This window comes from Helianthus annuus, chromosome 16, assembly GCF_002127325.2.
Source record: "Helianthus annuus cultivar XRQ/B chromosome 16, HanXRQr2.0-SUNRISE, whole genome shotgun sequence".
Taxonomy (NCBI): domain Eukaryota; kingdom Viridiplantae; phylum Streptophyta; class Magnoliopsida; order Asterales; family Asteraceae; genus Helianthus; species Helianthus annuus.
In genome coordinates this window covers 120,346,987-120,359,330 of record NC_035448.2, presented here as the reverse complement: position 1 = coordinate 120,359,330, position 12,344 = coordinate 120,346,987, and the positions used below count along the sequence as shown (strand labels likewise).

General features: G+C 38.5%; 1 protein-coding gene across 1 annotated transcript; it reads left to right on the top strand.

Moving 5' to 3' along the window:
- The first annotated feature begins 226 nt into the window (after positions 1-226).
- LOC118488241 (glutamic acid-rich protein-like) lies at positions 227-2,836 on the top strand. Its single transcript, XM_035985489.1, has 4 exons — positions 227-422; positions 1,018-1,158; positions 1,228-1,607; positions 2,357-2,836. The coding sequence occupies exons 1-4, from the start codon at positions 227-229 to the stop codon at positions 2,834-2,836; spliced, it is 1,197 nt and encodes a 398-aa protein (XP_035841382.1).
- Positions 2,837-12,344: the final 9,508 nt, after the last annotated feature.

The following is a 12,344-nucleotide window of genomic DNA, read 5'->3' as shown; positions in this document are numbered from 1 at the left end:
ATTTCGCTAGGAAGCATAGGAAGCAATCATGATCGTCCAATTGCACAATCTACGGTCTAGATTAAAATCAAATTAAAAACTGTCATTTAAACACGCTCTCCGGGCTTTCAAGGGTATTATTGTCAAATTCCAAAATAACCGCCGTTGAATATACACAGAAACGCTTCGAAAAAAAGTTCATTACGTACATACAGAAATTTGAGAAAATCATACTCCATTGAAGTTCATGGCATCGTCGAGAGATAATTTGAAGGTTTACCTCCGACTTACTGAAAAGAAATCCGTCTCTCAAAACCCTAAATCATCAAAGAAGCCAAAAACATCATCAGTTGAAGAGAACATAGATCAACAAGTAAATATTAGCCAAAAATCAACAATGAAACAACAAAGTAGTAGAAAACGCAAAGAGATTTCAGACAATGGTAATTTTATGTATTTTTGCTTTTTAATTGAATTCAAGTTACGTTTTATGAAGTGCAATAGACCTAATATATCATATCCCTTCCCAAAAATTGTTAATGAGTGATATCTTATCCCTATCTTATCATTGAATTGCTTAATTAGGTTTGTTATTAGAGACTGCATTGCGTTTTATGTTAAAACTATGACCTAGGGTGCTAATGCTTTTTATGGGATTTATATATTGTGAACTAATGCGTTTTATCTTAATAAATTTGCAGAAACAAAGAGATTATTATTATGATAATTGTAATCGAATTTTAAAACATTGCGTTTTATCTTTGAATTTGCTGAGATACATGTGTTGTTAACTATTGCGTTTTATCATAATACGGTATCAAATGCTTTTTTTTCTTGACTAATGCGTTTTATATTAAAATATCATAAAAAAACAAAACGAGATTATGTAACGTTAATTTGCTTTGTTAAATTTAATATGATGTAAAGTATGCGTTTTATCTTAAAACTGTGAATTACTGCTTTTTATCTTTATAGTATTAGCTAATGCGTTTTATCATAAATTTGTTAATTGACATTGTTTCATTATTCTGTTTAAAGTTAAAAAACAAGAGGAAAAACAAAAAAGGAGAAGAAAGAAAGTGGTGATAGAATCTTCAGAAGATACATATTCTGTTTCAAATGATGAAAATACTAGTCGAGCTATAGTTCTGCATACTTCTGAACAACAAGTAAATTCAGGTAACATAAAACGCATTAAACAAATTTCATGAAAAAAATATATGTTTCTAAAACACTTCAGTGTATCAGATGATGATTTTGTTGATCCACCACCAAGAGTGAAACAGACAAAATATCAAAAGAAGGAAAAGGCAGAATCAAAACCAAAGAGATCATTGAGGAAAGATAAAACAGAAGAACAACCAGAACAACAACCATATTATGATTACGACGGAAAAAAAATCAACATAAGATGTGCAGCCAATAATCTAAAAGATTATATTGAAAATTTATCAAAAGAGCAAAGGAAAGTTGTTAGAGAAATAGGGTTTGAGAGCATACTATCATTCAAGCTGCATTCAGTTCCACGCAAATTCGGATATTGGCTGGTAAAAAACTTTGATGCTGAAAATGATGAGATAAATATAGGAGATGAAAAGATTAAGATTACAACTGAATTGATCCAAAAGGTATTTCAAATACCAAATGGAAAAACAGAGATTGGGGAAAAATTGAGACCAAAAGAAACTGATCTTATAATTAAATTCTGGCGCGGTCAATTCAGCAAAGATATTTTGAAGAGAATGTATGCTACCAACTTGATTAAATATTTAAAATCAAGAAATGAGCATGGAAGACTGTTCAAACTAAACTTCTTGGTTATATTTTTTACGGTCATGGCAGAGGCAATGCAAAGTAGTAACGTTAATCAAAGATTCTTGCCATCGATGAAAAGTGAAAAACCCAGGATTTTAATTGGTGTGAATATATTCTGAATGTTCTAAGGCGTACAAGAAGACAATGGCCTGGAAATGACAAGCTCTTCAATGGACCTATTGTATTGTTAGCGGTATGAAATCTGATCTTTCATTATTGCTACATATTTGTTGAATGCTTGTTTAGGCTACATGTTTATATTCTTTGTTTAAAATATGTTTGATTAAAACGCAATGTATATAAAGTTACAAAACACAATGACTTGTTTATATTATTTGTTTGTTTGTTTAAAACGCAACGTTTATAAAGGTATAAAACGCAATAACTTGTTTATATATTTTTTTTTCAAACTATGCTTTATTAAAACGCAATGTTTGTGTAAAACGCAATGTATTTAAAGTTACAAAAAATTAGTTGTGTAAGTTGTTTACAATGATTTATATTATAAAACGCAACAAAATTAGTATTGAGTATTTTTTTTAAAACGCAGTGATTCATACAGATTCTATATGCTTACAAAAAACAAGGATTTGACGATGAAGAAAACACTGAAGAGTTCTCTCTAGATAAAATTGACTCTACAACATTACAGGAATTTGAAGATGAATTGGAAATTGCTGCGCAAAATGAGGGGAGAGGTCTGGTAATGTATAAAAAGAAAAAGGAAAAAAATGTCAGAAAGAATAAACAAAGAAAGAAAGATGAGGAGGATGAATTTTATGTTTATCCATCTGAATCCGAGAATGAAAACGAAGAAATTTTTCAAGATGAACCTGAAGAAAAAGATGAAGACGATGCTGAAGAACAACCAAACATCAATATCAACTCAGAAGAGATAGAAGATGGAAACACCTTACTTAAAGCTGCAACAGACTGGATTGAACAAGAGGATCAAGAGGATGTTCAAAACAGTCAACTTAAAACCAATGAAACTGAGAAAACACAAACAGAAAGTGGAGGATCATGGGGCAATTCTTCATAAAACCATCAAAAGGAAATAAAGATAAATTGTCGGTAGACAGTCAATGCCGATTGCGTAATTTCATGCCATCACAAATTCAAAGTGAAGGTCTTTCTGACATTCATTCAACAAAAAGTGGCGATGAAAATATAAAGAACATTGAAGGTAAAAAATCAAATGAAGAATATGTTGAGTCTGCCTTGGATTATCATTTTAAAGGATTTGAAGAAGTTTTTGAAAGCATCCAATCACGCATAGATGAGATCATTGAATAATATCCAAATAGTGAAGTTGTTCATAACGTTGTAAACGAATGGGCGTCATTGATTGAAAAATTCAACAATCAAGCTAAAAAGCACAAGAAAGTTAATGTTGATTCAACTCTAATCGAAACACCATCAAGATTTCTAAATTTGAGCCAAAATGAAGACACCGAAAATCAAATCATTTCAACTCCATTGATTGTAAAACGCAATCATGATGCTACAAAACGCAATGAAGATAACACAGCTGTTGTCCAGCCTTCCAATCTAGAAAAAATCATTGAGAATGAACCTACATCGAGTCAGCAAACACACATTGAAAACCCTTCATTGGTACAATCATCATTTAGCGAAGAAACTCCATCATTAATGTTGGAGATAATAAAAAAGACTGACGAAGAAGAAAAAAATCAAATAAAAAAAATTCAAAATGATGAGGTACCATCCTTTGATTTGAAAATTTCTCAGTTGTCTTCAAATGTGGATGAAAATGAAGTGGAAGTTGATACTACTCGCCACGCTGCACAAACCGAAATTCAAACGGAATCTGAAAATAAAACAATCGAAAAAGAAGTTCAACTTACTCGAATAGAAACAATGTTTGAAAGAATTGAAGAACAGAAAACTGAAAAGGAAATCAGTGATCTAATTCAAAACACATCATTCCTCAACCCACAAAAAGATCCGATAAAACACCTGCAAAATCAGTTCAGCAAGAACAACCAACAAATGATATAACCAAAACAGAAAAAATAATCACAAAGATGGTACGACCAGATCGATAGAAAAATGTACAAGAAGTATTTTGTTCACCATACTATCTGTTAGGGCATGAATTTTATGCTAAGTGTTATGGGTGAAATTCTGAGCCCATATCCTGGAAAATATCTTGATATATATCTTGTTTATATTGTATCTGTTTACATCCGGGATGCTGACTCAGGATATTGGTAACATCCTGAATGGTATCCTCAGGATCACTAACGGATTGAATGCAGGTACGTGGGTTAGAAGCTAGCAACGTTCATGAAGACCTTTTCTACTGAAGACTCGGTCCAAGTCGTTCACAAGAAGCCGTTGAAGCCGCATTACTCGGTCTACAACGTTCACATTGGAATATTCGGAGCATCCCATGTTTATAGGAATTTTAGTTTGTAATTCGTTACTATAAATAGTGGGTATATCAGATCAACTAGGACACCACAATCACACTCTCTACACTCTTAACACTTGCTCTCTCGCAACTTTCACAAAATTCATTGTAACACTTAGCGATCTGATCTATATCCTGCACTGTATCCTGAAGTTTAAAGCAATAAGAAGAACTAGGCAGCTGCGATTGTCAGCTCCCGAGGTTTTATGCCGGCGATCTAGATTGATCAAGGGCTTTCCTCGTACATCTCGTGTCATTTACTTTACCTTTTTGCTCATTGTTTGATCGTAGATACAGCTCAATATCCTGAGCCGTATCCTGAACACTGTTTTTCCAAAGAACATAACCAGCATATTTTCAACACACTTTTTAGCACACTACCTCACTTAACTAATTTGATCACTTAATTGCTTCGGTAATTTTTGACCAAAACAGTTTGGCGCCCACCGTGGGGCAAGTGGTGCTCTCTTTACTAAAAATCTCGGTGAAATTGTTAATGGTTTTCTGTTTTCAAAACTTTTTGCCACATTGTTTACAATGGCCTCAAGATCAAACATGAGCTCTTCTACTGTGTCTGCTACAACTTCTGCAACAGTTGGTTTGGTGCTTCCACCGCCTCCTCCAAGGATGCCAGCCTCTACACAATCTCAAGATGTTATCCCTACTCGGAGTGTCCAGGGATCTGCTCCTGTTTTAGCTTCTAACGATGAAATTCTAACCTTGTTTGGAAGTGTGCAGGAACAAATGAGGCAGCAACAGGAAACAAACCAAATGCTTTTAAGGGAAATACAACTCCTGAAGTCTGGCTCGAGCAGATCTGCTGAGGATAATGTCACTCCATTACATCCCAGAGTGTTGAACTTTAGTTCAGCTGTGTATGCTGAGGATAACAGGGGGAATATCGTGCCCAGCCTTCCTCAGAATCATACTCCTGAAATACCCTCCTCGGTCAGGATATCGACTGTGAGGAGCTCAGGATATGCTTCAGGATATGGGCAAAATCCTCTAACGGGTAACATATCAAATAATAATAATGCTATTACCGCTAACAGTGTTGGATCTTTGCAGGACACAACTGTAGCGTCAGAATTATCCAGGGAACTTCAGAAATTAAAGGATATGATATCCAGTGTACCTGGGGTGGTGCAGCCAATTCCTGAAGTGTCCCAGGATAGCCAAAGGGTATCTCGGTTCATGCATCCTATATGTGATGCTGAAATCCCAAAAAGATTTCAGACTCCGAACATGAAACTCTACGACGGAACCACGGATCCTGAAGAGCATATTGCCCAGTATAGGGAAAGGATGGAGATCAACCCTATCCCTCCAGATCTCAAGGAAGCCTGCTTGTGCAAGGGTTTTGGTTCAACCTTGACAGGATCGGCTTTGAAATGGCTCCTGAATGTTCCTCCACATTCGATTACATCTTTTGCTCACTTAGTAAATTTATTTAATAGTCAATTTTCTTGTAGTAGAAGCTTTGAAAAATTAACAAGTGATCTCTACAGGATAACACAAGGGCCTCAGGAATCCCTTAGGGATTATGTGAACAAATTCAGCCGGTAATCACTGGACATTCCTCATCTTGATGTTGCAACAGCTGTGCAAGCTTTCAAGATGGGGTTGCAAAAGGATTCTCAATTCTATCAAGACCTTGTAATGAACCCATGCAGGAACCTGGATGAAGCCCGGAACAGGGCTCTAAGATATATTCGGTTGGAGGATGACAGAAAAATGCAAGAAAAGATGAATGCATCCTCAACATATGAATCGACTAACAGGAAATCGGAATCCTCATATAGACCATATCGCTCTAAGCCATATGGCAGAAATGATAACAAGAGAGTGAATGCTGTTGAAGACGAGGATCCTGAAGAATATCCTGAATTATCTGAATATTGTTTTTCTGTTAATATACCTGAACTAATGTATGCTATGCAGGGTTTGGGAGATAAAGCCAGGTGGCCTCGAAAGAATCAACAAAAAGCAGATTGGAAAGACAAGTCAAAATGGTGTGCTTTCCACGAAGATTTTGGACATATGACTCAAGATTGCATTGCTCTGAGGAAAGAAATCAGCTACCTTCTAAGCAAGGGATATTTGAAAGATCTCTTAGGTAGAAAGAAGAATAAGGGTCAGGATACTGAGAAGGATCCTGAGCGAGCGGCATCACCCCCCGCCGATGCAAAGATAATCAACTTCATTTCAGGAGGGTCCGACATCTGTGGAACTTCGTATTCAGCAGCGAAGAGACATGCAAGGGAAGCTAAGGCCGAAAGGGGAGACAAACCTGTCAGGATGACTACCCTCACAACTGACAAAGTGATCACTTTTGATGCGGATAATAGGGATACTGTCCAGGATCCTCACCATGATGCTCTGGTAATAACCTTATATGTGGCTAACCATTTTGTACGCAGGATACTGGTTGATAATGGCAGCTCCGTCAACATAATACAACTGGAGACTCTGAAGAGAATGAGTGTGTCTCCAATGGATATCACTTCGAAGTCTACTGTGCTCGTCGGTTTCAGCGGAGAAGCTAGGAACACAGTGGGAGAGATAAAGCTGCCCGTATATGTCGAAGGAGTCAACAAGATGCAACGTTTCTGTGTGGTCTGTGTAGTCTACACAGACTCTCCACTTCCCATTTCTTCTTTTGAACCACCACCACATTTGCTAGCCATCTAGGGAATTTGACTTCTCTAATCATCCTGGACTTCAGCAATCTTTCAACTTCCTCTTGGATAATTGCATTCCGCTCAGGGGCGAATTTCCTTCTCTTTTGTTGTATAGGCTTGAACGACCTGTCAATTCCAAGCTTGTGAGTAATAATGTCTTTAGATACACCTGTCATATCCTCATGCTTCCATGCAAACGTTGACATCCTGCATTTCAAAAAGTTAATTAATTGTTCTTCAATATTCTGAGGGATATTGGTTCCCACGAGCACCGAAATATCGGGATTATGCTGGTCTAGGATAATTTTCTTCACATCCTGCTCCGGATCCTCCACGATATCCTGGGCCGACCTCTCTCCTTGACACATACATGTATGTGCTTTGGTTTCTTGCACCACAAGGTCTGGTAGCAGTTCAAAGCTTGTCCAAAAGACCCATTCCCTCTGCCTCATATAGACTCGATGGTGGATGCCACTGCTGGTCATGAAATGTTGACCTTCATGGATGCATCCTCAGGATTCCAGCAGATTCAAATGGAACCTTCGGACCAGGAGGATACTGCTTTCATGACACCAACAGGTATTTATTGTTATACTGCTATGCCTTTCGGTTTAAAAAATGCAGGTGCAACGTACCAGAGATTGGTGAATATGATGTTTAAAGACAAACTGGGGACACCATGGAAGTGTACATTGATGATATGGTGGTCAAATCCAAGAAAGCTGAGGATCATCTTCAGGATATTAAAGGAGCATTCGATATCCTGGACCAGTATAATATGAAACTTAATCCTGCAAAGTGTCATTTTGGAGTGGGGGCAGGAAAGTTTTAGGATACATGGTGACGAAAAGAGGGATAGAGGCAAGCCCGGAGCAGATCAAAGCTATCTTGAATATAAAGTCTCCCTCAAATATGAAGGATGTCCAACGGTTAACAGGACGAGTGGCAGCCTTAAATAGATTCATATCAAGATCCTCGGAAAAGTGTAAAGAATTCTATGATATCCTGAAAAAGAATAAAAGTTTGAGTGGGGTGAGAAGCATGAAGCAGCCCTGCAGGATTAGAAGGAGTATCTCTCAACCGCACCTCTATTGATGAAGCCTGAGGATGGTGAACCATTATCCTTATATCTGGCAGTATCAGGGAATGCAGTAAGTGCAGTACTCGTAAAGGATCACGAAGGTCAGCAGTATCCTGTTTATTATTATGTTAGCAAAAGTTTGTTAAATGCTGAAACTAGATATTCTCACCTAGAAAAACTAATACTGGCTCTAGTAATGGCATCAACAAAGCTTAGACATTATTTTAAACACATAGGATTCATGTTAAGACTAATTATCCTGTTAAGAATGTGCTTAGGAAACCAGAAATGTCAGGCAGAATGGCTAAGTGGTCAGTAAAGTTGAGTGCTTATGATTTAGTATATGAACCTAGAAATGCCATAAAGTCTCAGGCTTTAGCTGACTTTGTGGCTGATTTTAGTAGTGACATTCAGGATGAGGTAGACCTAGAAGTTCAACAGTTAGGAGAATCCTCAGGATCCTGGACATTATATACCGATGGTGCATCTAATGTAGAGGAGTAGGATTAGGAATACTACTAAAATCGCCACAGGGGGACATAATACCCCAGGCTGTTAGATGCGAATTCCCTGCTACTAATAATGAGGCAGAATACGAAGCCTTAATCGCAGGATTAGAATTGGCTAAGAATATGAATATTAAGAATTTGCAAGTATATGTTGATTCCTTGTTAATTACTAATCATTTTAATGGATCCTATGCAGTCAAGGGTGAGAAACTAATGGAATACCTCGGTATTCTTAAAAAGTTAGCAGGATATTTCGATGTTTTTACACTTGAACAGGTACCAAGAGAGGATAACGCCGAAGCAGACGCATTGGCAAACTTGGGATCATCAATCAGGATACCAGAAGGAATCCCAATACCGATATTACATATCCTGTATCCTGCAACGGATCCTCAGCATAAGGAAGTAGCAAGTATTCAAGATCCTGAAGTGGTGTATCCTGGAGAGGATCCTAAATCCTGGACAAATCCAATTATGAGATATCTCAAGGAAGGACATATTCTCGAAGACGAAAATCCTAAGGCATTTAGGATGAAGGTATCACGATTCACTATCATAAATAATATTCTATATAAAAAATCTCTTGCAGGGCCATACTTGAGATGCTTGGAGGATCCTGAAGCCAAAGAAGTACTTCAGGATATACATGAAGGGGATTGTGGTAACCATACCGGGGGCAGGTCATTATTTTCGAAAGTGCTGAGGATAGGTTATTATTGGCCAACAATGAGAAAAGATGCTGCAGAATATGCTCGAAGATGTGATGCATGTCAGAGGCATAGTAACATATTGCATCAACCAGCTGAACCACTATATCCTGTAGCATCCCCTTGGCCGTTCATGAAATGGGGGATGGATATAGTAGGGAAGTTACCAAAAGCTCCGGGAGGAAAAGTCTTTATGCTGGCAATGACGGATTATTTCTCTAAGTGGGTTGAAGCTGAAGCATTTGTGCAAGTTAGAGACCAAGAAGTAGTATCCTTCATAAAGAGGAATATACTGACCAGGTTTGGAGTACCAGCTGAAATTATTTGTGATAATGGGTCCCAGTTTATAAGCAAAAGGACTACTGACTTTTGCAAAAGTTGGGGAATCAAGATGATAACGTCTACTCCGGTGCATCCTCAAGCGAATGGGCAAGCTGAGTCTTCAAACAAGATAATAGTGAACAACTTAAAGAAGAGACTTGGAGCCAAAAAAGGAAGATGGGCAGAGGAATTACCCTTTGTGTTATGGGCTGACAGGACAACGGTAAAAAATGCAACCGGCCAAACCCCATTCTCCTTAGTATTCGGAGCAGAAGCAGTAATTCCAACGAAATGGTGATACCTACTGCAAGATCTATCCTACAGAATCCTGAACAGAATCCTGAAGCCTTATGTCAAGATTTGGATACCATAGACGAAAGAAGAGACGCAGCAAGGCTAAGGATGGCAGCATATCAACAAAGAATATCCAGAGCATATAACAAGAATATAAGGACTAGGAGATTTCAAGTGGGTGATTGGGTGCTAAGGAAGGCTTTTCAGAATACTACTAATCCTGGCGATGGCAAGTTAGCTCCAAAATGGGAAGGACCATACGAAGTTGAATCAGAAGCAGGGAAAGGAGCATACAGACTCAAGAATATGGAAGGGGATATGCTACCAAGGTCTTGGAATGCTGTACACTTAAAGCTCTATTTCAAGTAAGAATAGAATTTAATTTCTATCTCAGAATGGTATGTATCCTATCTCTTTTAAAATATATGTTTATTATCTTGAACCCAATACTGACTTAGGCATCGGAGGGGTGTTAGCCAAGCTAACACCACCTTAGTTTACGATTGTTTTGCAGCATATGCTCCAGGATATGGCTCCAGGATGTGTACTCAGGATAACTCAGAAGATTAGAGGATTGGCCCCCTCTCTCACGTTTAAGGATACTAATCCCTTCACAGGTTTAAAGGTATTCGCCTTTCTCCCGAATTGGGTTTAAACACCCCGCTGGAGCGCAAGTTATTCAGGATAGTTCAAGGTGGCGGGACCAGTCCATGTAAAAGTGGCTGACAATTTCGTTACTGTTGGCTATATCCTGAATTCTAAAGGTATATGAGGATTGATCACCCTCTCTCACGAAAGGGTATTTTCATACTCTCTAAGGTTTAAAGGTTTCGCCTTTCTAAGTCTTGGAGTTTATACACTCCCGCCTGTAGCGCATGAAACTCAGGGTTTATCCCCAGTATACTAAGGGTTCATTTCAAGATATCAAGGGTTTTGCCCTGGGGTATTTGGAATTCATTCGAGTCAAAAATATGAATACAGTTGTGTTTCTATGTTAAGTACAGGGGACATACATCATACTATTCTGAGGATGGATTCGAGTTTATAAGTATGCACTGGGGACAAGCTTATAATGAAGAATTGAAATTGATTCACTAAGAATCTCTGGTATGATCTTTCCTTTTTATTTAGACGACTAATAGGTTGTATTTTAATCAGAATATTTTTCAGGATATTTACCGGGATACATTTATAATATTTCTGAAAAACGTTCAAACAAAAAATTTTCACAAGAGAAATTTGTATAAAGCCAAAAAAGGGTTATATTATTAACATAGCAAAAGATTATGCTCTTGGCTTCGTCTCAAACCGAGACCCATCCACCAAAAGCATAATTAGTTTCCTAACATATTTACTTAACAAATGAAGGCTTCGTCTTGGAACCCAAGATACCTCCACCTTCACTTGTTAAAAAGCGTTCAAAATAAACCACACTAACTGATGACCAAGGGCTTCGTCCTGAAACTCAGGATCCCTCCACCTTTGGCCATCATATTGTCTACATGCAGGAAATTAAAATTGTTTAACAGACAAGAAAAGTAAATTGTTCAAGACATCAACCATTAAACCTAAAAAAGTGGGCTCCGGCCTAGGCATCAATATCCATCATCGCCCACTCAGCTGCCCTCACACAGCGGCATCCTCTCCTGCTTTCCCCGGCTTCTCAGCACCAGCATCCTCACCAGCATCCTGTCCAGCATCCTCACCAGCATCCGCTCCGGCATCCTTCTTGTCTCCAGCCTGATCTGCCACCTCCGCTGACTTGGAAGATTCACCGGCTTCAGATGGGAGTGGCACAGCTTTGCCTCCAAGCTCCTTCAACTTGGCTACCCAGGATTCAATTGGCCAGGATGGACAAACAAGACCTGTCTCCTTGGCCTCATAAGCCATCTTGATGCGTGCTTGTAACAGGGAGACATTTGCATGGTGGCCAATTTGAGCTCGGCATCCTGAGTGACCTTTTTCAGCTTATCCTCATAGTGCCGACTCTTCGCTTCAGCAATGGCACCTTGGTCGGCAACAGTAGTTCAAGCTGCTTGATCCTGGCTTCATGAAGTGCGACGGTACCACATGCATCATTGTACAAGTGGAGCAAATGCTGGAGGCCCTGTGCACCAATATATTAATATATATATATATATATAATATATATATATATATTATAATATATATATATTATAATGACCAAGATATCCTATCAGGATATCCTGTTAGGATATCCGTGCAGGATATATGTGCAGGATATATATGCAGAGTATGCGTCAGGATATTACCTTGTTAAGGAAGGATGTCATTGGCTCTAAGGAATCGGTAAAGCTGAGATCGTCATAGGAGAACCCTCCTGAGCTTGGAGCACTGACCTCAAGGACCTTCCTCTTTTTCGCTGCGGAAGCACGAGTCCTTGGGTTGGCCTTGGGAGCTGGGAGTGGCTTGGAGCTGGTGGCAGCAGGAGCCTCCATCTTGACTATGGTTGGAGTTGGATAGCTGTCGAGTTCGTCGAGGTCTAGATAGACTGGAACT

Bases quoted from the DNA above. Each gene is read 5' to 3' on its own strand.
- LOC118488241 (XM_035985489.1), top strand. From the start codon at position 227: ATGGCATCGTCGAGAGATAATTTGAAGGTTTACCTCCGACTTACTGAA. The intron at 423-1,017 runs GTAATTTTATGT...TTCTGTTTAAAG, and splicing joins CAAAGAGATTTCAGACAATG to TTAAAAAACAAGAGGAAAAA. The intron at 1,608-2,356 runs GTATTTCAAATA...TGATTCATACAG, and splicing joins CAACTGAATTGATCCAAAAG to ATTCTATATGCTTACAAAAA.